The sequence below is a fragment of the Anarhichas minor genome, unplaced genomic scaffold (genome assembly GCF_050575085.1).
Source record: "Anarhichas minor isolate MPS153535 unplaced genomic scaffold, ASM5057508v1 ptg000027l, whole genome shotgun sequence".
Lineage (NCBI taxonomy): Eukaryota > Metazoa > Chordata > Actinopteri > Perciformes > Anarhichadidae > Anarhichas > Anarhichas minor.
In genome coordinates this window covers 12,653,453-12,680,453 of record NW_027466473.1, presented here as the reverse complement: position 1 = coordinate 12,680,453, position 27,001 = coordinate 12,653,453, and the positions used below count along the sequence as shown (strand labels likewise).

Genomic DNA, 27,001 nt, shown 5'->3' with positions numbered 1-27,001 from the left:
AGAGGCCGGCTGACAGCTGAACGTAAAGGTTCAGCGACGCAGTAACATTAGGCTCACAACAATCACAAGTAACTCCCGGTTTAAAGAGAAGGACCGACAGATTTCGCCGCGTGACGCGTCTTTCGCACCGACCGGCGGACGTGTTTAAGTTTATCAGAGGAACCGGTAACCTTGCGGATATTTATTTTGTTCCCTTTTCACCAAGAGAGAAAAAAAGATCCGTGTCCGGATGTGCGAGCAGTGTTGGGCTTTTCTCTCGCATGGCGTAGGCACCTTCTTCTAAAGCCGGATATTCTTGATGTTTGGTGGGTCGGAGGAGGCCCTCGGGTCCACAGTGTGTCCCGCTCACATTAGCCAAACCTGCAAATGTCCCAATTTGTGTGGGAAATGATCAACGGGCGGATTGAGCAATAGAGAGGAAGAAAGCGTCGTAACACATCCCGACTAGAAAGTCACCGGGATTACGTGGTGTTTTTGTTTGCTGCTCGAAACCCAAACAACAACAACAACAACGACGTTTGTTTGAGCTCTTACAAGGGAGGAGATATTTGCTTCCTTGTCTCGTGTGACTGTGTGTGTGTGTGTGTGTGTGTGTGTGTGTGTGAACCCCTCAGAGGAGAACCTTCACGATGACGGGCAGCAGCACCCCAGCGGACATGGTGAGAGGATTTCACACTTACCCATTTACATCCATTAATTTCCTCATGGGGGTTGAGAGTGTTCTTCTAGTTGTATTTATTTTATTTGAGAACATCGCTGTACACTATAGACCCAGTGTGACATTTTGTTTATGAACTACAAGGTCACATCGTAGTGCAACTTGGAAAGGAAACTGGCATTTTAACTTTATTCTTATCAGTGTTTGTAAGTTTTCCTATAGTTCCAGGTAGCCATTGGCTCCCATTGATTTCTCTATAGTATTAAACTTTATACGCACACTACCGACACATCTTCATGTTCTGTAATCTATCACAGTGAACACCAAGTCACATGACTCCAGACATTTAACCCCCGGATAGATGTGAAAGTTTCCACTGAATGGCATCAGGATGTTAACGGAAGTCTGACTAAATGAACGCAGACTTGATGTTCATTCGAGGTGAAGCGGTGACGTTATATGGTAATAAGTTGAATGAGGAGACTTATTGCCAGTTTTGATGACAAGTAGCCATTTATACAGCAAGCGTGAGCTGGTTCCAGCTTTTCAAACGTGAGGATTTCCTGTTTTCTCTGTTTTATGGAACTGTGTATTGAACCCATTTGGTTTCAGACTGTTGGTCGGTAAAACAAACAATTTGAAGATGTCAACGGGAGCTTTGGGAAATTTGTGATGGGCTTCTGTCGGTATTTGAAAAATAATAATTTATGGACTAAATGAGTAACTGGAAAAGTAATCGTATCAGTAATGAAAGACAAAGTTAGTCGCTGCCCTGATGCTCACTGCGATGGATTACAAAACAGTTCCAGTTGAGTAGTAGGCGAGGTGCTCTTCTGCAGGTCTGAAGTGCACAGTGACCGGCAATTTAATTGCCTACTACAACCCCATCATGTCCCACCTACTGATGTAGTGGTGCTTTTAAAGGAGGCTAAACTATGACCTTTCAGTCTGTGGTCACCATCAGGTGACTTTACCCCCTCACCCTCCCAAAGACACTATCCTTTTATGACTTTATTCTAGATTACTGACTGTGTTATTATGAACTCTCATCATAAAGATTTATGTCAGCACCTCGTTGGGCGAGCTACTCCGCAAATTAAAAGCCGTCTGAAATGAGTTCAATTGGGCTCAGCCACTCTCAGACGTGACATTTCCCCCTCTTGTCTGTCATCTTCGCTGCTAGTATGGCTCTTAAGATTAATTCCGGGTCTATGTATAGAAAGGATAAACCACGTAATGTGGCCCTCCACGCAGAGATCAGCTAAGCCAGCTCTGCCTGTACTCCTGCGTCCAAAGACTCTGATCCCCTGAACAGCAGGTCCATTATGTCGTTGGGATAATACCGTGTGGAAGTTAGAGGTGAGCCGGCCTCTACGTACATGTGGTCCGGTCGAAGCTAAAGCATCTAAGTATAGCGCATCGCAAAGACTTTCAGTGGACTGGATTCCCTGGACTGGATTCCCTGACCTCTTATGACTGGTAGCTAAATAACAAACGGTTTATAAAGTTGTTTGTTCCGTCACTATCTGTGTATGTGGGAGGCTTTGTATTCAGACCTTTAGTCGCAGTGTTATGGGTCAGTTTATAGTCCTTTATGGTGTTTTTTTCTTGTGTGTTATACGATAATCATTCAGAGAGGTTTGGTAGACGCCCTCCAGCCGCCCTGCTGAAGTGTCTTTGAGCAACACGCTGACTCCCTGCCAGCTGGTTTATAGCTCAGCCTTTTGCTCTGAGAATTTCCCTGTTGGGGGGGGGGGGGAAGTATCACGTTATTATCGCATCATTTCTCGCCAGTGTCGGGGCATAAAGTTCAACGGCAAAGTAATAATATTTCCAACTGCCGACTCTCAAGCATTGTTTTAATACGGTGTGTTTATTCCTTCAGGCTCATGTTATTAACATGCCTGCAGCAGAAACACAAAAGGTCAAGTTCTGCACACCAGTAAGACGTTTCAGGATTACTGCCAGTGGAAAATCTTCAGAGCGTGGCTGTTCTTCTGTGGCTTAGCGCAATCTATACATCAAACTAGCTCCGTCCCCGAGGAAATTTGGGGGAAATATCAGCTGTGTGCATTTAAACTCGTGCTATGTGGTGGAAATCAGCAGCAGATGCACTCTTCGTTTTTTTCCCTCCATCAACTCGCTCCGTCTGGGGAATGAGCAAGTGTATGCACACACACACACACACACACACACACACACTTATAAAGGCGGTGTAGAGTGGGAGCGAGTAGTAGGAGGAGATTGCCGGTGCCAAACATTGTGGGTGAATGAATCTGAGAGAAGGAATAGGAGAAGGAACAGTCATGCCTCTTGAGAATGGAGGATGGGATGGGAAGAGTGAAGGATGGGGAGGAGGGGGGGAGGGCTAATTGCCTCGCTCCGGGTGGACCTCAGAAGTGCTGACAGGGGCTCGAAATGGTTCCCATGGCAACAGCGAGACGCTTTGATCTGAAAGTCTGGAGCGTGAGGAGAGGGGTCGGTGTGTAACGACGAAGCTGAGACAAGAGAGTAGCACAGGAGCAGCAGGAGGAGAATAAAAAAAGCACCTCGGTGCAGATAAGAGCCGCTGAATAAATACACTGAGGCCCACGCGGAGCAGAGAGTGGATTTCAAACATTAGCGCTTTCGATACGTCCCAGCGCGACAGACAACACGGGATGTAGACACACACACACACACACACACACATAGAGAGAGGGAAGTACATGATGTACATGATGCTCTACTTCATCGCTCATCGGTTGTAGCTGTTGCCTTTATTCATGTTTAGTAAGTTACTAATACTTGTTGTATTACATTAATAAGAAGAGCTTTTGGGTCAGAAAGGTCTTGTGTTGAGAATCCACGGAAACTTTTAGTCAATCAATTCATTACTTGCAACTATTTCAATGTAATATTGCCAAAAATTAAGTGGTTCCAAGCTTCTCTAATGTGGATAAACTGCTGGTCAGAAAAAAAACATTCATTCGAAGATCATTTGAAGATGTCTCCTTGAAATTTGGAAACTTACAACAGGTTTTCTAAGCTAGCTTCAGAAACAATAACTTGTCAGAAGAAAGCGTCTTTGTTCTCATAACTGACGTATAAAACATTAGTTAATAACTTAACCATTAATGACGCCAAAGCCCAAAGTGGTAACTAAATGACTCTGTGACGTCTCCTCCTGTTCGGAAGTGTTTACTTAAGTTGAACAGGCACACATCTTATACTGCTACGATGTGAAGAAATAAACACCGTTGGCACACGTACACACTCGTGCACACTCTGTGGGTAGTATTTAAGAAACCCTGTCATTTGTGCAGTGGTGAGTACGCGTTGATCAGGAGGTACGATAGAACGAATTAACCCTTTAGATGCCTTCAATATTTCAGTTCTCAGACCCACATCATCCCTTCATTTAGTCGAGCAGCACCTGCACCACATGAGGCCGGTGGGGTCAACTATTAATGTCGGGCAATGCTGCTGGTATCCTTTGACGGAAACAATAATAATAAAGTTAGTATAACTTAAGCTAGAAAAAATATCGTGACTTTATAGGTTGTTATTTAGGGCTGCGACTAATGATTATTTTTAAACCTAGATAATCATTTAGTCTATAAAATGTCAGAAAATAGTCAAAAATAATGACTAAAGCCCAAGGTGATGTCTTTTAAATGTCTTATTTTGACCGACAAATAGTACAAAACCCAAGATATTCTGTTCAGTATTGTAAAAGGTGAAAAGAAACCAGCAATAATTGACATTAGAGAAGCTATGACCAGCGATATTTATTTTAATAAACTAAACATCTCACTAGAATACTGTATTTTTGTGTTACTGTACCAGTATGCGGCTAAAAGCTAGTTACCTCTGCTACTCTGTGTGTGGCTAATTATAATTATGGTGCTTTAAAAGCAGTTTATAGTTCATTCCAACATTGTTAGAGTCCCCTTGGGGACACACACACACACACACACACACACACACACACACACACACACACACAAAGGAGTCAAAGGTTGGGGTCGGAGGTCAGCGTTTTGCGTTTCAAAGAACAATGGCTGGGGTGTCCTTGCCGCTCCCTGTCCTTCTCCCCGACCCGAGCTTAACTCGGCACTTAATGACATCGAGTAGCAAGAGACGGAGAGAGGTCGGCAGGCGGGTCTTCAGCCTCGGGCGGGGGGGGGGGCTTTGATTGACACATTCAGCGGGAGAAAAAACGCTATAGAACCCTGACAGGTGGATGATGCATTGTCAGTGAATATTGTGCAGTCGATGCCATGTGTCGAGAGTCTGAGTCACAGATCGGGATTACATCACCCCGCCCGGGTGCAGGAGTTGATATATCGACTGTGACATTGTCACATGGAGACCTCGCAGCGCAGTGGAAAGTTCTGAAGATGCAGGAGTTGTGCTCGATTATTCATATTCACTTCAAGCATATCAGGAAACTGATGACTCAGAGTCGAAGTGCTGACAGATTGTGTAATGCAGCAGCTAAAATATCTAATACCCAGTCGTTGGAGGTATTACTGAACACTGAGTTGGTGAATAACAACAGAGAAATGAATGGATGTTTAACATACATTGATTGGCTGTGCTTTGTCTCTGTAAGAAGGATTGCAAAGCATTTCATATTTGCGGGTGACAGTTGCTGGTATTATCAAGCATTAGCATGTTGCCGATTGTGTAGAATCAATTTAATTGTATTGATGCACGTCTGCCACACCAACAGGAAGTCCTGTGGACAACCTCTCATCCATTGGTCGCTTACGTAACTGTTTGTCTGTGTATTGTTCAGTGTGGCATGTGTCTGTGCATGTGCGTCCATGTGATGTCCTGTATGAGTAAGGACACCTGCTGTACACACCTATTGTCTACGCAGTCACGTATTTGATGTCGGTGGGTCTCAATGATGCAAGAAGAAAAGGCAGCCGGTGTTGGTAGAATATGTTGTAGGTATGTTAATATATTGCAAGGCTGCTGTATAATATGTGTGACGCACAACAAGAGCGTTTTGTAAAGGATTTGTCAGATGATGAATTCTGTGTTTTCACTACGAGGATGCTGCTACAGACCCAATTTCATTTATTTTCCTGTTTGTTCTCTTTGTGGACATGTACTCCTCCAGTTGACACATCTCTTCTGTTGAATAGAAGCTAATGGAATTAAATTAGTCTGTTTTGTTAATTAAAAAAAAAAATGTTATGAATCGATAATCGTTTCATAATTGCGTCGTAGCCCTCTGAATCGGAATGGAGCAGTGAGGTGCGTAGAGACTCCCACCCCTAGAGACACATTTCACCAGGCGAACTATAATAACCACCGAGATTACATCGTCAGGGTGAAGCTCGCTATTAGATTTCACTCGCGAGGCTTGAAAGTGCGACCCAATCTCCTTCTGTTGTTGGTTTGTATTTCTGATCCGCCCCCGCCCCTTCCTTTCAGCAGTCACTGTTGGCAGGTATGGCTTTGCTCAGGCTGAGGAATGTGTTGAACTACTTCACTGTGTTTTGAGGCTCCAGAGGTCCCTGGTTCAAGAGAAAACCTCTGGTCTACACTATTGATTCCGGTCCCGATCTCTCGTGACAGTGAATGGGCACTTGTTGCATGCTGCATGTCCTCGTGCAGCTGGACATTAATAATATCCCAGAAGCAGAGAAAGCCATGTAATGAGCACCAAATTCACAGCGCTAATAACTTAATTCCTGATCATTGGGTTCTTGCAGAAACAACCTCAGGACAGAAGTAGAAGTGAGGGCGCTCTTCAGATGTTGATGCCCAGTGTTACAGAGTCGGAGCATGACACAGACGAGTGGGTGCGAGTGCCGAAGTCCTAACTAGAGTCTGTGTGCCACTTCTGAAGTGTACGTGCGCGTGTTTTGTTTATGCACGTGCACATTTGCATGGAGCGGAAAAAAAGAAACCAGCTGAAGCACAACCGCTTCTTCCTGTTTAGTGTGACGTGTTCGCTGCTGGCTTTGCCCGTGGAGTAACACCCACTACACCAACTAGAGCTTTAAAGGTCCTCGTTTTACGCTCAATGGCGTCGTGGCACTGTCCCATTGGGTCCCTTGTATCTGTTGTCTCTATCTGCTAATCTCTGTTAGTCTTACCAGACACCGAAAAGTGAGGGAAATTCTCTGACTTTTGTTTGTTTCAAATTGTATTCATTGATTATATTTTTCAAAATGCATCTCCAATATGATGCTGTTGAAAGCCTTGTCCACAATTAGGGATATCATTCTGGTGGACAAATCTCAGAAACCACACCGAAGACATCGTGTTAGCTATGGTCCTGACTCTCAAGTTAAACCAAATGAGCACAACAACAACTTCTTTTGTCAAAAGAAAAAAGGAGAAGATGAGCTACTGCTTCCTGATACTGAAGAAATGACAGTCATAGGAAGCTGTGTGCTGCCTGAATTGAGAAACGGAAAAGAGGAAGAGAAACTTGTGTTGAGGAAAGGGGCCGCAGAGAGGAACATGGACGGCCGCACAAAGGCTCACTTCACTGAACTTTACTTGATGAAGTTCTGTCACTTTCTCATATCAACTGAGGCACTTGTGTGAAGCGAGACGTTTGCCACATCAGATCTTCTTCTTTTTTTTTTGAATGTGAACTAATGGGACTCATTAATGGAGACAGGGAGTTCCTGGGTTATGTGTTCTTATTTTGGATAATGTGTTTCTAATGGGGGTCTTTCCATACGCTGTCATTTTCCTGCATGCCATTTAAATAGATGTAAAACAAAAGCTCTCAAGTGAAAACACTGCATTTCCCCGTCAGTCTGACTGCTGAGTAGAAGTAGAGTGCAAGTGCGAAGGAGAAATAAGCGATAGGGAGGGGTCGTGTTTGACTAGCTCACTAAAAGGAGCCTTTCAGCTGCACTGGAAACAATTTCCAGCCGAGGGGACATTTATATTAAAGCTTCGCCTCTGCCAAGCACAGACTGTTTGTGTGTGTGTGTGTGTGTGTGCGCGTCAGGGCAGCTAGCTAACAAGAATAAACTCTCCCTCTTCCTGATACATTTCGGGACAGGCTGCCATTTATAAATCGGTCCGCGAATCTGTGCCAATATTCCAACGTCATGTGCCGGCGCAGTCAGACAGAGAATACGCACCGGCGGGAATTAGAGGAGCAGTGCTGAGAGTCTTTGGGTCCCAGACAGGGCAGACATTAGCCACGGAGCAGTCATCCAAAGGTCAGGCCCCATCGGCTGGCTGTCCCAACGGGATCAGCTGGTCTCTAGGCCGCACACATATATGCCTTCAACCCAGACGTTTACTCTGTTGAGGGTGTTAATTAGAGAATTACCTTTGTATTCCCATCTCAGCAATGCGGAATATTTGACCGTCTCTTCATGTTGTTATAGCTATAGGGGCTGCAACTCATGAATGTGTTCATCGCCAATTCATCTGTTTATTTTTGTGGTTTTTCTTTTAAATGTCAGGAAAAAAATAACAAATCTCCGCAATTTCCAGAGCACAGGTCAACGTCCTCAGGTTTGTCCAATCAACAGTCCTAAACCTAAAGATATTGAATTTTGTATGATTATAAAACCAACAAAAAGCAAGAAATCATGTCATTTGAGGAGCTGCAGCCAGAACATGTTTGGCATTTTGCTTGCCAAAGCACTGAAATGAGGAATCAATTATTAAAGTTGATGGGTGGTGTTGTGGTATTTAGAGCCAGCCGCTGTGGCAACATGTTGGACAAAACCTGATTCCCCAGTAAACAAAGTTTGAATAATTAAAACTTAAGACCATAACATAAACCTAGAGGATCGTTACATCATCCAGGAGGGTCGTGTCGTGTGTCGTGAGGACGACATTTCCAAATCCGAGGAAGGAACCAGCAGGTCCGCAGGCTTCCATCAACCATCTCCAGAGGTCGTCCTCCGGAAGCTTGTGTGTCACATTCACCGAGCGCTAACTAAACTCGAGCCTTAATCCTCAGCTGATAACGTGAGCCAGCTTTAGTATCTAAGCTTTCAGAGGTTTGAGAGCAGTCTGTGTAGACACCAATAATCCTGCAAACTCTTCACATGGTTATTATACCGAAACTTATTGTTTGTGTTAACCACTTTAAATCCTTTTTCTGCCACTTCAGTGTAAATATACTACTTTTGTGAACCTTACACTGGACTTACAAAGACATAATTGTGAAGCCGCGTGCATATTTGCATTTGTGAACAATAGGGAGATGTTAGCCTCTTTTTTTTGCATATTTTTTATGATATTGATACAGACACAAACAGAGATGTCGGTGGGAAATAGTCACAGAAGAGTTGAAGATAGAAAAGACAGCCAGAGACGTGTGTGTGTGTGTGTGTGTGTGTGTGTGTGTGTGTGTGTGTGTGTGTGTGTGTGTGTGTGTGTGTGTGTGTGTGTGTGTGTGTGTGTGTGTGTGTGTGTGTGTGTGTGTGTGTGTGTGTGTGTGTGTGTGTGTGTGTGTGTGTGTGTGTGTGTGTGTGTGGCTATCTGAATGAGGCTATCTGAATGAGCTCGCAGTAATGAAGCATTGGACCTTGCACTAGAATGATCGAAGGTTTTTTTTTTTTTTTTTCTTTCTTGGTTTCTTGTAATGAGGAAGCAGTGGTTTATCTTTCAGGAACCAGCAGAACTGTGACTCACAAAGAGGTCGTCAGATAGCGACCTATTGTTTAGCGTAATTAGTTACACATTCCTTGGTGGAGTGGCTTCTCTGTGCCAGAGATCATTTGATCTTTTGATCTTACGTTCTGTATTCGAAGGCGAGTGGGTTTGAAAAGCTCGGATGTTTGGTCATGAGTGTGAGGCTGGCACGTTTCAGCTGACTTCCATCAGCTGAACAGAATGGCACAGAAAAGCTCAGTCAGCTGATCTCGGTGCAGTTCCAGTTCATAGTACAGTGTTGTTTTAAAGGCTCACTAGAACCATTAAGGCTCAGAGCTGGCAGGTACAGCAGTCCTGTTTTCATTTTTAATCTAAATGTCAAAGTGTTGCATAAACAAGGCTTAATCTGTGAAGCCAAAGTGTGCTTCGTTCTCAAAGTGGTCTTGACCTTTAAGCTACCTCTGCAGGCACTCTGTTGTGAACTCAGGTGGATTCATGAGGAGGAATTATAATATCTAGCATGGCTGTAAACATCTCGATTATGGCTACTTAACAGACAGCACAGCACCTCCTAAACACCACCCCTTGGCTGGTTATGTCATCTGTATTCATATACTTTTTTTTTTTTTTCTGCCTTGGAGTGGAACAATGTTTGCCAAAGATCTTGATTGGGTCCCCAGCCAACACCCTCCTCGTCCTCGCTTCCTGTTGTTGCTTGTGTAAGCGGTTTCCTCCACTGAGGCTGCCTTCTTCCTGTTGTGCACAACACAAACATACCAAGTGGCTCAGATCTCTAACAAGACAACAATGAAAAGGGAACCAAAAAGGAAACCCCCATAGATGCACGTCTTACACACTGCAAACACAGACAGTCGCACACCGTTTGTGTCTGTCGGGATCATTTATTCAATTCATTTCACAGTTTTTATTAAATTTGAACGTAGAACCGGGGCCTCCTGTGGGCTTGTTGGTGGATTATTATTATTATTATTAGTGCTTCATATATTTACGATATAAAACCATCTACAATACATCTAATGCATTTTATGTTTTCCTGTTTACTTACTACACTTGCTCACTTTAAGATCATTCATTGCATGTAAACCTGCATTTATTCTTGTCACTGCTTCTTCATTCCTGAATAGGCCTTGAAAAGTGTGTGTGTGTGTGTGTGTGTGTGTGTGTGTGTGTGTGTGTGTGTGTGTGTGTGTGTGTGTGTGTGTGTGTGTGTGTGTGTGTGTGTGTGTGTGTGTGTGTGTGTGTGTGTGTGTGTGTGTGTGTGTGTGTGTGTGTGTGTGTGTGGTAATACCCCTGGTTGTTTCTGTCCAGTGCCATCTGGTAAATTCCAGCACATGGGGCATTTCAGCTTGCCAGCAGTATCTATCTGTGTGTGTCTCTCGCTCTCGCTCTCTCTCTCTCTCTCTCTCGCTCTCTCCCATGTTACACAGTGTCTTCCATGTCTGCTGAGCCTTTATAGTATCTGAGGACGGGGACAAAGATAGTAATGGAAAGGGAATGGGTTTTGGAACCGCAATGTGCTTCGTCAATTGGGTGAAAACCATCAAGAAAAACAACAACTTGTCAGGATTTGAGGTTCAGAATTGGATTTGTCGACCAACCATTCACAATCCTTCATGTCAGGCTGCAAACACAGCTGGCAGCAGTAGTATTACACACAGGATCATATTTTATTTATATTTGTCTTTCTCCAGCAAAACCCTTCATCGTAAATACGAGACAAAGAGGAAAGCCAGCAAGTCTGTTGATTTTAGAGCTGCAACCAATGACTTTCCTCTTAATTGATAACTGTTGATTCTTTTTTTTGATGAATAATCCCAGAGCACAACTCCAGATTCAATATTATATAAAGCAACAAATTCTGACATTTTAGAAGCTGGAACCTGTGAGTGAGTTCACTTCAGTAAGTGGCTGAACTGATTAATCAACTCTCAAAATTGTTCTCTGTAAACAGATTTTGATCAATGAGTAATCATTTCAGCATTGCAGCGCTTTCTTCACAAGAGTTATTTCTAAATTTGGATGGGGGCCAGCTGCGAATGTAAAAATGCATAAAATCAATTAAGGTGTAAATAACAAATATATTTCAATAAACAAAGCTCTAATGCTTAATGTCAAGGATGCACACATGAACAACACGGAGAAGAGCTACGCAAGCACAACCGGAAAGGTTACAAATCAAGTTAATCCAGTTAATCCTAGCTGGAGGGCATCAGCTACACACACCGGGGAGACCACCTAGGAAAGAGGATTTGACAGGGTGAGGAGGTAGAAACAGTGGAAGGAGGGAGGGGGGAGAGGTCACCACATAGAGTGTGTGACTCTCTTGGGAGGGAGAGAACGGCTTTGGGATGCTTTACTTGACTCTAGGGCTTTCGCATACTGGGGGGTCGGGAAAACTCGGGGGAGGAAATCACATTGGCGAGACACACTGTGACGGAAGTGAGGAGGAGGTGGAGGAGGAAGCAGACAGGGCTGCTGCAGAGCAAATGGGAGGAGGTGGAGGACAGGAGGTCCTTTCATCACAGCCATCATCAGGGATCATCCACCCTCTGTGTGGTCCCTTCACACCAGCAGCACGCCGACACGTGGCCGGTTGGCCTTTGGGTTTGTGTCTCTGCCGGTAGCTGTATTTATTTTCCCCCCAGAGCCTGAACAGACAGAATATAGAAGAGCAGGCAGGACAGTTCCTGTTGAATTTGGGAAACAGAACCGCACGGAAATTCAGACAAAACACAATCCAGTGCTGATTTAAACAACGCGTAATACAGATTTAAAACTGCACTGCTAACTGCTTACATGTTTTCTTTCAGGACATCATGTAACTCTGCACTGTGCTGTTTAATGAGCTTCAGATCCTAAATGAGAATCTGTGTCATGTGACACATAATCATGTATTGGAGAGCTTATAGATTGATTGAGGAAGTTATCCAGGTCATAATTATCTCTCGAACGTCTATTTTATATTGCTGTGAAAACATCTCCTTCAAACAACTGAATTTATTTAAAAATTTTGACAAGATTACATTTGAACGTATCATGATAACCTTAAAATGCATTTTCGCACAAAACGAATTTCTACTGTGTCGAGCATGAATTCATCGTAATGTACCTGAACGGAGCCTCCGTATGTTAGCTGTTAGCTCCGGTGCGGCTAACGTAACTAGCTCTCCTCCAGCTGATTTAAAGACATATTTGTTGTTCATAATGTCGCATTATCAGAGCTCTGCGACTCGATCGACTACAGTCCGTTATATTTCTTTATGCCCTTTACATACCGTCCTCTATCTCATGTCTTGCCTTGTGTTTGGGGGAAGGGGACAGGCGGTCTAGACGCTGACGGAGGGATCAGAGGAGAATCGATTGAAGCGTATACGACAGCATTTTCACGTCTCGCCCCACAGCTTCAAAAGCAGAGCCTCAGCAGGCATTCTGAGTGTTTTTGATGTTTGTGTTTATTGCTCGTATGCGAGCAAATGTGTGCGACTGTAAATCTCCAAGTAGTTAGCGGATGACCCAAGGAACTAAGCGGATTTCACATTCACGCTTCCGCTTCCTCGCCGCGCCTCTCTGACCTTCGTTGTTCCCTCTTTGAGCTCCCCTCTCTCGTTTCCTCCCTCAGTCCCACGGGCTCGCCTCCAAAAATGTCAGCGTTTCCTCCGTCCTCCTATAGCATCAGACCTCGTCATCACTCTCATGGCGTCTGTACAGCATCAGCACTGTGGAGGTGATGTGTGGTACAGGACTCTGTAAATCTTTTTCCTCTCTTCTCACTGTTAAATCTCCCTTTTTGTTTGTTGGTCTTTTTCCCGCTTGTTCCTTTAATTTGTTATCATGTCACTCAGTGTTTTGTTCTCCCTGATGAGGACAGCGGAGCCGAACCCTAGCTGGACTCTAATCAAGTGAAACCGTCTTCTTTTTCTGCTAAGTGACGTTCTGTCTCACTTAACTGCGTTTCCATCCTCTTCTCGTTTTTTTTTGTTCTAACAGACGAAGGGAAGAGTCCAGTATGTGTGTATGTGTTTGTGTGAATGGTGTGCGGCTAATGAAGCCGCACACCGCAGTGGTGTGCGGCTTCATACCCGTGGATATTGTACAATCTACCGGTCTGCAGTTGTAAATGTGACGTGTTTTCACGTTTTTCCAGTGTCATGGTATCATGGACTATTTGTGTTATTTATTTCTTCAGATGCAAATATGAAAGCATTTCAATAGTGTGCACATGCATCAGTTGTCATGTCTGTGTTTAGCAGAACAGAAATGAGGAACTTGCGGTGGAGCAGACTGGTTTGACCTCAGATGGTCATCTCCACTCGCCCTGTTTCACATGCTGAAACCACATACGTTTTATGTTCAAGGAATCATTTGTCATTTTGGAAATACATTTTCTTTTGATTCACTTTCTTGCCGAGAGTTAGATATAAGAGTATCAATTAAACTCTTTGGGGTGTGTGAGAGAGAGAGAGAGAGAGAGAGAGAGATATAATTAACTTCAGTTTCGGCTCACATTTGGCACGTTAATTCATTTGTCCCCGGGGGTTTTTAACAGCCATTTTGAAATGTGAAGAAGCGAGACAAAGAGTAGAGGGAGAGGCGGCAGGAAGCCGTGCGAGGTAAACCTGCGTCAACCTCTTTGTGAAAGCTCCGATCACAGAGGAAGCGATAGGGAGGAGGTGTGATCAAAGGCGCCTACCTGGCATCTGTCAGGAGAGAGGAATGCAGCGCTGGGTGTGTGTGTGTGTGTGTGTCAAGCGAGTTTTCAGAGCAGAAACCAGGAGGGGAGATGACAGCATGAAAGGCAGCTCTGCCTGTTTCTGGAACGAGGAGAAGCAGCTGATGGATTAAAGGGTTATCTGTTTGTAAACGGGGAGAAGGCAGTGACGGAGAGAGAGAGAGAGAGAGGGAGGACAGAGAGCAGAGAGCAGAGAGCTGTCAGGTACAGTACCGGCTGCAGCGCAGGAAGCTGCCTCTCAGGCTGGTGACAGGAAGGAGAGGGAGGGGAGAAGAGGAGCCGAGTGGTTTCACGCTCGCGATGAGGACGTCGGCTTATCAAAGGATAGGTCTTGTTGAATGACAGTACAAAAGGAAGAGGGGCTTGGAGAGAGAGAGAGAGATATGAGGTATGATGGGGCAGCCGTGTAATGAGACGTATGACTGATAGTTGTGAGAGAAACTGACGGGAGTTTTGTCGCTCATTTTCTCCTGGATCCAAAACCCAGAGTTTTAACTGCAGCGGTAGGATCCTGAGAGTTCACTGCTGCACGTCCAACACATTCAGGGTCCGAGTTAAAGTCTGAAAAAGAAGACCTTAAGATACAAAAATCCTCAATGTCAAATAATGAGTTTTCCCTTATTAGTTTTTGCAGAGGAGCCGAAAGTGGAGCGCTATCTCTGCTTTCGTGCCGTTCAACGGCCACAGGATGTTTTTACGACATGCTGAAGGAAAGAAGCCTTGATTTAACAACACTAATAAAGCTGTAATGCAGCCATTAGCCGCCTCAGCCACCGGAAGTTAGCGTGATGCACCAGAGAGTGCATCGGATAAAGGTATGTGGTGTCGGCCTTTACGATCCCTCTTTACAGGAGATCCTCTCTTTAATGACTAGCGGCCTCAGTAGAGGACAGGAACAGAGACGGAGGTCTGTGTTTTGTGTCCAGGGAACGGGCTGCTCACTCTGAGTTACCACCAATATTACGAGGTGCTTAGTTTTTCATTTACACATCCAGCAGTTACGGAGCAACGTTATCGTCCATTTGGAGTTGGAGTTTATGCCACCTTATGAGATTAAGTCCAGTTCACTCCTCTTTTTGTTATCTTTTTGTTCCCTACCAACTCACGAGGCTGTTTAGCTGTTAAACGCTCCTCTATGTTCCCCAAGTAGTCATTAACTCTGTCTGTGTGCTGTTTAGTGCTGAGCAGAATACAGCCTCGCACTGTATTATTTTAACGTCATCGTGGCTTTAGAGCTCCAGGTTTTTGCCGTCTGTGTTTCTGTAACACAGCCCCTCGTTCCCCAGCCTCTGAGGGCGAACGTATGATTCCTGGTTATGCTGTAGTCCAGTCAAATGATTGTTTTCAATATGATCCCAGAGATAAGTCCACTGTACTGTACTCTAGTGATTATTCAGGCATGGCTGCTAAGCCTGAGTGCATGCGGCAGAAACGCCAGCCGAGGGTTATTTGCATTTTGCAGCAGACACAAAAACACTGCGTCGTATTCTGTGAAGAAAAGGCCAGTTGTTTGCTTGTTAGACAGATGATGAAACTCAATCACTCTCACATTAAAGCTGACATTTCATGCTTGTAGAGGCAAAAGCAGAGGCTACAGCAGCAACTTGTAAAAGGATTTGTATGAATGATCGACTATGAAGACATTGATAACATGTGAAATCTTAATGGGCTTTTTGTTTTGGTCCTTTTCTAGCTGATTGGTCTTGTCTGTTGCAAAATCTGGACAATGATTGCTTTGCTGAGCAGTGTATTGTAGTGTGAGCCCTGCTGGCCTTTAAGCAAACACTGTTCATTTTGAGCAAAGATCGACTAAAAATACACTCATGGTTTGAGCGAGAATAAGCAAATCTCTAAAAATCGCTAACTTTTCCGAAAATTACATCATACGGTAAGTTGTCCAAGTACTTTAAAAAAAAACATTGATTATCGTGATTTTTGACTTTGATATCCATCAAATCTGTTTCAATGTCGTGGAGCAAGATATAAGCAAGGACATTTAATGAACTTTATATGAATCAACTGATCAGAGAGAAGACTCCAGAGTAACGTACATTTGTTTTTCCTGTTAAATGATCAAACGCTCTGGTCTTTGAGGAAACTATTGACCACCGATAGTGTTTTCCTGATATATTGTTCCCCGCTGGTACAAATGAGCATATAATAAATATACACAGAACATATTATGAACATCGTAATGACCTAAAAGACGCTCCTTAAGCCTTGAGAAAGGTTCCAAGGTTCCTGTAATTGCAGTAAAGACCAGTAGTCCATGCACAATGACCGCTAAACGGGACAAGACAGCACAGGTGACTAACTTTGGTTTGACTCTGTATTTGGTATTTTGTAGGTATAAAGTAAATACATATAGGAATACCTAACTTGTTGTCTTACTTTATTTCACAGTTTATATATTAGTCCGTTCTACAACCTTTGTACCTCATGGAAACAACAGATACCTAATGTTTTGCATACGTTGAACTTTGTGTAATGCACGCGGTTCGTTAAGCAGAAAAAAAACAAACCTTGACACACACAAGCCACAGTAGATAAGTGCCCTATAAAGATGGTAAAGTTAATAATACACAAACTTCAGCTGGGTCAAGGTCCTACTGTTTATTTCTAGATCATTACTGCAGTGAAGCGGTCTGTTGCATCCCTTCGCCCGACTTCAGGGACGCAGATGTTTGTGCCAGGCAGATATAGTCGTGTGCCTTGATATTGAAGCTATATTTGGATAGCCTACAATCTCATCCCGACTTTGCTTTAAAATCGGAAAATAAACGACATGCATGAAAAGTGCTTCGTATGATACGACGGCACGTGAAGTCATTACAATCGGTACAAAAGCGTCGCCCGCACGTTTCATGAAGTGAAGATTTGAAGCGTCGTACTTTACAGTAATCGAACCGTCACTGCGTTTATTTTGAAGTAGAAATACGTCACATTTCATCCAAAGGACAGCGTCCTCTGACATAGTTCAGCTCCTTCTCCTCCTCGGGATGAAAATAGCCAGCTGGTTGTCTCAACTATGTTTGTTTGTCCCCAGTTAGTAATGTGTCACAAATAGATTTAGAGAAAAAAACGGAATCAAATTAAGTTTGAGAAAGTACCTAAAAAACCTGATTGCAGTAATGCACTACTACCCCCGACGCTGTGAGACGCACATGCTCACACACACACATGCTCACAGACACACACATGCTCACAGACACACACATGCTCACACACACACACATGCTCACAGACACACACATGCTCACACACAGAGATTACAAGCCCTCGCCTTCGGCTTTGTTTCTCGTATCAGACTATCATCAGTCAGCCGCTGTTACGTAACTGCTCCGTCTGTGTGTATGTGCGCACACAAAGGAAGAAAACCTATTTACAATATTGTATTAAATGTGTCGAACTCAGAATGAGGCTATTTGATAAATCCAAAGAGTTTATTTCCCTGTGAGCTCATTCGGTGTCTGAGGAAGCTGCATTCAGCAACGCTGTTACAGTGATTCTGATTTCTTTTCAGGGTGTTTTTAATTAAAAACAAAACAATGGCTCCGTGATAGAATTTGTGTGCTAATGGGGGTTAATAATTGCAGTAGCTCTTTATGCGTTTGCAAAATCACTAAGAGCTTGCAAAGCAGGGTTTTTCTTTTTTGGACTCAGTTTTGGCTAATTAATAAAATCCGACGAGTGTCATTCTGGCTGTTCAACAAAGCCTCAACATAAACAATATGTCTCCTATTTTATGGCTGTTAATATTCCTTCAAACACATCGACAGCCGTGCCAGAAAGAAAAGAGCCTACAAGTAATTATCAACAAAATCATAATTCATGTGGGATTAGTATTCTCAAAGCGCTGCGTTACTACATTCTTGGGTTTACAGTAATAGGCTGGCTACTGGATCCAGCTGGCTTGTTTTAAACAGACCCCCAGGCGGGCTAATCACCCCCCCCCTCCTCTCCTAAACTCATTCATACAGTTAGGCCTCCACGCTGACAGCGGTGGCTAACCTTAAGCAGACTACATATAAAGCTGGTCTAATATATTCCCACAGGAAGGCTTCCTGCTCTATAATTTGTTGACTGCTGCAGAGGGCCTGAAGAGCAGCAATACTCTTTAATGCACTTATCAACACAACACGCACACACACACACACACACACAAACACACACACACACACACACACACACACACACACACACACACACACACTATTGCCTTGAGAAAGAGTTGAGAGTGGTACTCGGGGAGGAATAATTATAGCTGGCGTTGAATTTCCTGCTCTCCACCGTGTGCAAACAGTGTTTAGCCAAGAGGGTTTGCTTGCATCACATGTTTACACCATGGCACGAGTTGGTAGCAGGGTCACGTTACTGTAGTGTGTAATGTGAGGCTAACGGAGCACTAGCGTGTACGGACATTGTTTTTGTTTTTAAAACAAAAAAAAAACGATCCCACAAGCGTTTTGGCACCGTTGTGTACATGACAATTCAGGAAAAGCAGATTGTTTACTCTGCTGTTGTTTGCTTAGTTTCAGATAATATTGAGTATTATTGTACTTCCTATAATAAAACGTCTTGTTGTCTCTCTCTCTCTCTATCATACACACTCAGATGTACTTTTACAAATCAAATTTCTACTACGTGACGGCTCAAGAAATGTGGTTTTGTTGTCGTACTGGAAAGCAGCATTTATGCTTTGTGTGTTTACCGTTTCACCTCTTTCATGCACGAGCAGCCTGTTTCGATATTTTTTAAAAAAAAATTTCACAGAAGTGGACGGGAATAGAAGCTGCTTGCAGGAGGTTTCAGTATCATTTCACATACTCTCATTGGGGAAGTGATATACTCGCTCTCCTCTAGTTCTCCTCTAGTTCTCCTCTAGTTCTCCACAAGCTTTGCAAACTGGTGAAGCCTTCGTGTATCAGATCTCTGACATCATGAGCTCAGAGAGAGACTAGCAGGACGTGAACTTTGTATGCATGCGTGTTTGCCTGCGGATATGTATTCTGCATATTAATGTTAATGCATGAATGCATGAAACACTGCTCTCCCCAATACCTGGAGCTATTGTAATTGAATAACCTCACCTGCGCTGTCAAGTTAAAGTCAGAATCAATGTGAAGGGTGACGTGAGGCAAAAGAAGAACAATGGATGGCAAAATCTCACCTGTAGAGATACAGATGGGTGACAAATGGAAGGAAACATTTTTTTGGGGAACTTGGCGCATGTCTGGGGATTATACAAAGAAGGTCAATTCGTTTTGAGACGCTTTAGAAACAAGGTGGTCTTAAAAAGTATATATTTTGCAGCCAAATCAAATTGTTTACAGGATATTCAACCTTTATTTCTTCATAATGCTTGTAAGACTTGACCTGTTTCCTTACAGGTGTTGTAAAAAGGCAATAAAGTAGTCCACGAATATGAGATATGAGTTTACAGATTACTACAATCCCTCCTCGTCATTGTGGTTGTTGTTTTTGTCTTTTTTTTGCCGGTTACACCTACAGTCTCTGGGCATATCTACGGGCGTTTTGGAGAACAATGCAGCGCAGCGCACAGCCCATCGAGTGTAAACGCCTCCGTTCACGCTCGGAGCTCTCGCGCCACCTGCGGAGGCCCGCGCTACGGCGCCAAGCACGAGTATAAACAAAGCTTTACTTGCCATCGATCCTGCATGTCGCTGAGCTCTACTAGAGGTTCTGATGCTGGTGGAGAGCAACGGAGAGCGCTTTGATTCAAAATCTGCTGTAGGTGTTAAATCTGGTGTCTACGAAGGCCTTGGCATCATCTTATCCTTTTAATACTCAGTGACCTTTACACTTTGAATGGAGAGAAGCAAATAAAGAAATGTAAAGCTGTGTGGGTTGATGGTACAAGGAGAATGATTTAACGTTGTTTAAGTGAAGCTAGTGAAGGCCTTGTACATTCCTCCACTGTAGAGAGAGAGAGAGAGGGAGGGAGGGAGAGAGAATGCTGCAAGGAGAGAAAGACAATATGATGTGACACTAGGAGATGGTTCAGGAGGGAGGAGGGGTAAAGCTATCTTGTCGGTGTTATCAGGTTAAGCCACCCACCAGTGGCTGTCGCCATGGTGACACCATGGTAACGACCGGGTGATCAACCAGGAGACCTCGCTTTATGTAAAGGTGCTTCCTGTCTTCATCCGTCTCATTCAGGGTCCGTCTGGAGTACCGTCTGTCTTCAGATTGAATCACTCACCAGCATCTCATCTGTGTAGTTAAGACTCTCCCTATCGTTTGTTGTGCTTTTTATGGCCCAGAATATTCAGCAAACGCATTAAAAAGCTCAAAACTTATATCGAGTTCACCTGATCTCTTCGAAGCGGCTTTACTCGTGTAAATGAACGTTTGTTGGGTCAATGTTGAGGTCAGCTGCGTCTCTTTTCCCCTCCGCTGTATGAGTTCATATACGTTTCTCTGTATGGCTCTTCCATTTTTAACCCTGTAAGCTGATTTGCTAACATGCTTACAGAGATGTCTGTTTCAATCCGTCCGCGTCAGCTCTTTTACATCATTGCAGCCTGCTCTGTAGAGGGGTTCGGTGGGGCAGCGGCTGGGTATAGAGGGCTAACAGACACCCGGCACATGGAAACACACTGGAAACAATGACACACGTGCTTGTGCCATGCATGCACTGCAGGCTAGACACACAAATATAGGAAGTCAAACACACACCACAGACCTTTGCTCTGGCTCTTAAAGGCGCACTGTACTGCTGCTAAACGCACACGCCACGCCAGTCAAGAGACGACCTCCAATCTGCATCCGAATGCCAGGCAAATGATTTGCAAATGAACGGTTTTGAATGCGAACAACAACCGGTTGTCGGTTCTCTTCTGTATTTGGGTCAGTGAATGAAAGTGGTGACGCACTTCATTGTGTGGTTGATTATTGTCATGATGTGGACCGACGAGTGATTTGAATCATTTGCAAATTCAGACGCCGTTGATACGTTGATATGGTCAAGTCACTGCTCAGTTTGTTCACAATATAAAATTTTTTTTTTGGATTTTTACTATTTACCGTTACGTACGTTATGAAGTGGGAGAAATAATGAAATTCGTTATCCTTATGCCTGCTAACCAGAAGGTTTTAATCGTGCACTCATTTCCCAGGAAATTAACCTTGAAATGCAGTACAAAATAAAACAAATTGCAATGAAGATGTATTTGGAAGATGAAGAAAACCATCTAGTTGTCGATACATGTATAGTGCCTCTAATTTGCTGTTAAATGAGTAAATCATCTGCATCATGAGTGGTGAAGGTGAGATGGTGACAACCGTGACGGAGTTGTGAACCAAAGACAAAGACACGGAGAAGCTAGAGGGACGAGAGAAAAGTGAGGGGGAAGTTGGAGAGACAGATGGGGAGTTAATCCTGCGGAAGGACACTCCTCAGGGTCCTCATATCCTTCTCCTGTTTCCTATTAAATAACTTGTGTGCTTTCTGAGTTTCACTGTGCTGAATGTGACACGTGACGGTTGCTTGTGTCTCGTATGAAGCTCTGACAGACATGTCTTTGTGTTGCAGATAAACCTGCGGCTTATTTTAGTCAGCGGGAAGACGAAAGAATTCCTCTTCTCTCCCAACGAGTCGGCAGCGGACATTGCCAAACACGTCTATGACAACTGGCCGATGGGTGAGTAGCTCCATTTAGATCCCTCACTGATTCTCCCTGGCAATGGCAGCCGATGAATGATGTAGCAATGGTTACATAGTGGAGACACTTCAATCATCCTGAGGTGATCCAGACATTTCTTTTTCTTCATGTGACTTATCTTGTCTGTTTCTATAGCTAAAGCTAACGGCAGCCGAGGGGCTACACGTTGCATCCAGAGAGCTGCGATCCCATTCAAACACACTGCTAATTACTTGCGTGTAGCTCTATATAGCAGTGTGGTAAACATGCCAATCTTTGGTGTAGGGTAATTAGAGTGCGCTCCTCCTTTCAGCTTGATTATCATTGCGTACAGGAACGTGGGATCGCAGCACAGCCGCCTCCTCTCTGTAACACACCCACTTCCTAGCCGTGCTAGAATTCGTTCGATACTGCCGACCTTCCAACACCTTCAAATGTGCTTTTCCAACGGTGCTGTGAATCTAGTCCAGGATTTGGAGAAGCCCACAGCCATGAAAAACCATAAATTACACTGATGGACTCATGAGTGAAAAAGGAAAACTCGAGGAGAATCTGTTGGTTTCTCCAAGACAGCAGAACTCCTGAACACGCCCCCAGACAGCAGATCTGAACCCTGTGAGACCCGGAGCAGGCTCTCAGTCGGCACCAACACCCTCCGCTTAGCTGGAGACAAACATCTGGTCACCAGACGCTGCTGCTGTGCAATTTAGCCTCTTAACAGTGAAATTCTCCCATTTCTAAATCACACAACGAGAGTCTGGAATGCTCAAAAAGAAACAGACTTTGTTCATCGTGTTTTTTAAAGAATATTCAACACAGTTTATAGATAACATATTATACAATGATAGTACTTTATGGGGAAATAGAGATAAGCAGGAACGGGTAAATATATGAAGCTTGTCCTCTGTCTTGCTCCATGTCGATGTTTCTATTTAACTCCCCTTTTTTTTTTTCCTTTCAGACTGGGAGGAAGAGCAGGTCAGCAGTCCTAACATCCTGAGGCTGATCTACCAGGGCCGCTTTCTACACGGCAACGTAACACTAGGAGGTGAGAAAACACAGAAAGTACACCTCCCAAAAAGAAAAACAAGCCTCGTGTGCTCATAGACATGCACACAGAAATCACAGCAGTGTGTTGCTGGAAAGTTCTTTGCTGGTCTCATCTGTTTTTTCCCCCCGAGCAGCAGAACAGAGGTACCTCAGTGCTCCGGACAAGTCTGCTTTGACGGAGAGAGGGAGGAGAGAGGAAATACAGAAAAAGAGGGGCGAGAGAGAGATTGGTCAGGATAGGGGCCAGACTGGCGTTAGTTTAGACTTCAAGCAGCACAAAGAAGAGACGAGAAGAGGGGGGGGGGGGTGAAGAGGAAAAAAGGGGAATGGCTGCCCACTTCACTTCTCCTTGCCTTTTAGGCTTTTTGAGTCTACTTAACCCACTTTTGATCTGACAGGTGTTTTGTAATAGTGGGGTTAAGGCCGTCCCTAACCCTGTTACACTCGTCCCAATCACTGCCATCTATCTGATAATTCTCTTATCTTTGGTTCAACGTGTTTGCACGCTGACATAGAATCCCCTTAAAGCCGAGCCAACAACCCCCAGGTGGTTTTGAAACGCAAACATAGACACCACACACGTGTGAAGGCGTGATTGAACACGTGATTGATGAGCAAGTTTTGGGGAGTTGCAAACTAATATTAACTACAATTTAGTGTCTGGATCAAGGTTTTTCTATTTATTTATTTTAATCTAGCAGCTTTCTTGTTGTATTCTTTCCATGAAACATCAGAGTAGGACTAGTGCCACTTTTTACATTACAAAGCATGTAATATATGAGCAGAATGCGTTTCTCTTATCTTCCTGGCCGCCGTTGATTTACATTCATTTGGGGATAAAAATCAACTGCTGTGCTCGATTATGTTTTTGTCAAATTAACATTATTTTTGCGTAGTAACAAGAGTTTAAAGCTTCGGTTGAAATAGGATATTTCTGATACACATCTGTGACGTTCAAAGCAAATGCTGCGTTCCCATTTGAGCTCCAACTCTTCCTGTTGACAAAGGGATCTGTCAATAACTGATTCTGACAGGCATTGATTTGGACAACATAAATAACATATGATCGCGTCATCCAAACACATATTGATTTATCTTCCTGTCCTGTTTCGTTTCTATTAAGAGCTTGCTGAGTTATTTTTAGGATGATTACATTTCAGGGCCTTTCCTTACCTGCAAAGAGATAATTATTCTGCAAAGAAATGACCTGAGCCACAGTTTATTGTTTGGTAAATGACTTTGTAAAGACAGATATGCTGATTCTCACTGAATAACCTTTGCATCCTCTCCCCCCCCCCCCCCCCCCCCCTCCCCTCTCTCTCTCTCTCTCTTCTCCCCCGCTAGCTCTCAAACTGCCCTTGGGGAAGACCACAGTGATGCATTTAGTTGCCAGAGAGACTTTGCCTGAGCCAAATTCCCAAGGTAACCAGCCCTTCTTTTTCCTTTCAGTGGGCCTTTTCACACGCTGAGCAACTTTAAACGTTCTGCTCCCAGTCATTACACATCTCTACACACGGCTTCTGTTTTAGGAAGAGCCACTGCTGCAAATAATTGGCCCCCTTAAGTGTATCCCCACGATACAGCACATTGTGTAGGATACACAGCGGATATAAATCATGTTAGGTGACACGTCTGTCTATGTAGAGACAGAGGCTGACTTCAACCTAACTAGTAGTCAGAGTTCAGAGGGACATCTGAGGTTGCACAAAGTGCTCGAGTTATTGACTGTCATCAATTTGCTTTACATTCTGGGTAAAATAAGCCCACGGTAAGATAAGGTATGATGAAGAATCACCTCAATTTACTCCAGAAAACCTTTGTCTTGTGGAAGAACAATCACAAGGCATCGTTTATTTATATATATGGGTATGTGTGTGTGTGTGTGTGTGTGTGTGTTTTTCAGATGGTTATTGTGGTCTAGAAAAAACACATTTCTTGCTCCACAACATTATTAGCACGCCACAAAGAGAGCCATGTTTTCCCTCGTTCCACAGTTGCAATTGAAGTAACGTTGACAGTTGCCGTCACTGACTGTTAAAATAGAAAACAAAGCTCTGAAGTCTGAGATGACCTGGAGGTTTGGTGGTGGAGTTTCAAGCATTCAGCAGCTTTGTTTTACTAAAACCGTCTAAGTCAGACTGGTCTAACCGCAAAACGCAGTGAGCGTGTTGCTCCAGGTATCGGTGAGACATAGAATACGATCCAGAAAGACCAGTTTGAGTCACGTATCCACGAGTTTGAAGGCTTATCAGACTCCAAAATCTTTTAGTTGCAACAGTTGCGAGGTAAACAGTAGAAGTGCAGCGCTCGCATTGTAAAGTCATCTACCAGGAATGTGATAGGCCAACATAGCAACTTGTCGGATGATGACGCAGTCTGAACAGCTTTGTCTCGATGATGACGTGTGTGTGTGTGTGTGTGTGTGTTTTTAGGTCAGAGGAATAGAGAGAAGACCGGGGAGAGTAACTGCTGTGTCATTCTGTGAATACACACCACCGCCACCGGCCCTCCATCCTTCTCATCCGTTCTCACCCTCAACATCCTGGACCTACTGAGTTTGTCCCCTGTCCTGAAACGTGTCCACAATGCGGATATGCATACAGACAAACACACACACACACTTTTCGCCTTTTGTTTTCCCTCTCTCACACACACAAATAGAAAGAGAGCAGGCTCAGGCTGATTCGGGACACAGAGTTGGGAGCAGGAAATTGATTAACGAGTTGATTCCTTTGTTCTACTTTTTTTTTTTTTTTTTTGTTATAACTGAAAATGAGTGGAAGGAACTGGATTTCCATGTTTTTTTTTTTTCTTTCTTTTCTCTTCTTAATGCACACCTTTTGAAGCCTTCACACAGACACACACATACATGCAATAGGCCGACACATAAACAACGTGTCGAACCATCCTCAGCTCCTCATTCTAGCTGGTTGTCATAGTAATGCAGTGCCCAAGTTTGTGTGTGTGGCCTTGTTTTCTCATACACACCGCTGAGAATTTTAACCACTAACAACTTGCCAACACACACACATCCACACACACACGCCCCCTCACACACACACACACACTACAGATCCAACCATATGTGCTTGTGTGATCTCCCTGGGTGCAGCAGACGAAGCTCAGACGTGCCTGATCAGAGAACTCAAACCAGGACACACACACACGTACACAAACACACCTGTGTCCTTTCTACTGCCCTCCTCTGCATGTGCCCTGAAAGCTCACAGGAAAGACATTATTCCTTTCTGTCCGCAGAGCGCTGTAGAGACCCAACGCGTCCTGCGTCTTTTAGTCGTCACATTCTTAGCCAAACAAAGCCTAACAAACAAACAAATAGACAAACAGCCAATGTTGGGGGTCTTGTTTTGGTTATTTGTTTGTCCATGACATTTGTGACTGTGTTTTGACAGTCCGTGCATATTACTGACCGGCCAGTGTTGTGATTAATATAACGTCATGTCAGTTTTATTCCCTCCCTGATGCACCATCCCTCCGTCTCTCTCTTCGAGGAAAGGCTCATTGTGCTCCTTTTTTTTTTTTTTTTTTTTTTTAAACAGTGTTGTGAAGGATCTCTCTGAAAGATTGCTGTCCAAGCAGGGAATTAATTCGGAATGAAAATGTTCCTTATTTGTCTTAATTCGCTTCTTACTCTCTCTTTAATTCTCTCTCTCTCTCTCAGCATTAATAAGTCCAGTTTGCACAACCGAAGCATGTGCTCCTTCATCAGATTAATAAAAAATGTATAAAAAGTTTAATTGTTTTATTTTATATTTTTCCAATGGAAGTAATGTTCCAAAACATGTTAACGTGTAGAGTATATTTAATATGAATCTTATATAGAACATGATCACTCTAATCTTGTTGATATACAGTATATTGGTGTTATATATAGTCTATGATTGTGTATGCGGTTCGCTCATAGCCAGTTCAGTCATTCGCTGACGATGTCTTGTGCTTAACAGCAGCAAAACCTCCCTAACAATCAACAGACTGTGTTTTTATTTTCTTTTTTCTGTGCGCTTTTATTATTATTTTTTCATTTGTTTATAGTCTAATGTAATCCTTTATTTTTTTCCTTTGGGTGTTTTTTTGCTTTAAAGAATCGCTTTGTAACAGCACTAGGTCTTAAAACTAAATATTGTTTGTTTATATTGATCAGGGTTCAAATCTGTACAGAGCTAAACGTTTTCAAACCAATTGTAAATAGCACTAATGCTCCCCCCCCCCCCCCCCCCCCCCCCTCCAAACTCCACAATGGAATACATCTGTAAACTAAATAAAGGTTATTCAAGTGCA

At 43.6% G+C, this 27,001-nt stretch overlaps 1 protein-coding gene across 2 annotated transcripts; it reads left to right on the top strand.

Annotated features, from left to right (window-relative positions):
- Nucleotides 1–27,001, top strand: ubl3a (ubiquitin-like 3a). Of its 2 annotated transcripts, none has more exons than XM_076101542.1 (5): nt 1–659; nt 21,544–21,652; nt 22,614–22,700; nt 24,047–24,124; nt 24,606–25,122. In XM_076101542.1, the coding sequence occupies exons 1-5, from the start codon at nt 630–632 to the stop codon at nt 24,704–24,706; spliced, it is 405 nt and encodes a 134-aa protein (XP_075957657.1). In that variant the 5' UTR covers nt 1–629; the 3' UTR covers nt 24,707–25,122. The 2 variants fall into 2 exon arrangements, with proteins under 2 accessions (XP_075957657.1, XP_075957658.1); XM_076101543.1 differs by lacking the exon at nt 24,606–25,122 and adding an exon at nt 25,135–27,001 and having other exon boundaries at nt 9–659.

Coding starts and splice junctions, on each gene's coding strand:
- ubl3a (XM_076101542.1), top strand. CDS start 630: ATGACGGGCAGCAGCACCCCAGCGGACATG. Junction 660..21,543: donor GCAGCACCCCAGCGGACATG/GTGAGAGGATTT, acceptor TTTGTGTTGCAG/ATAAACCTGCGGCTTATTTT. Junction 21,653..22,613: donor CTATGACAACTGGCCGATGG/GTGAGTAGCTCC, acceptor TTTTCCTTTCAG/ACTGGGAGGAAGAGCAGGTC.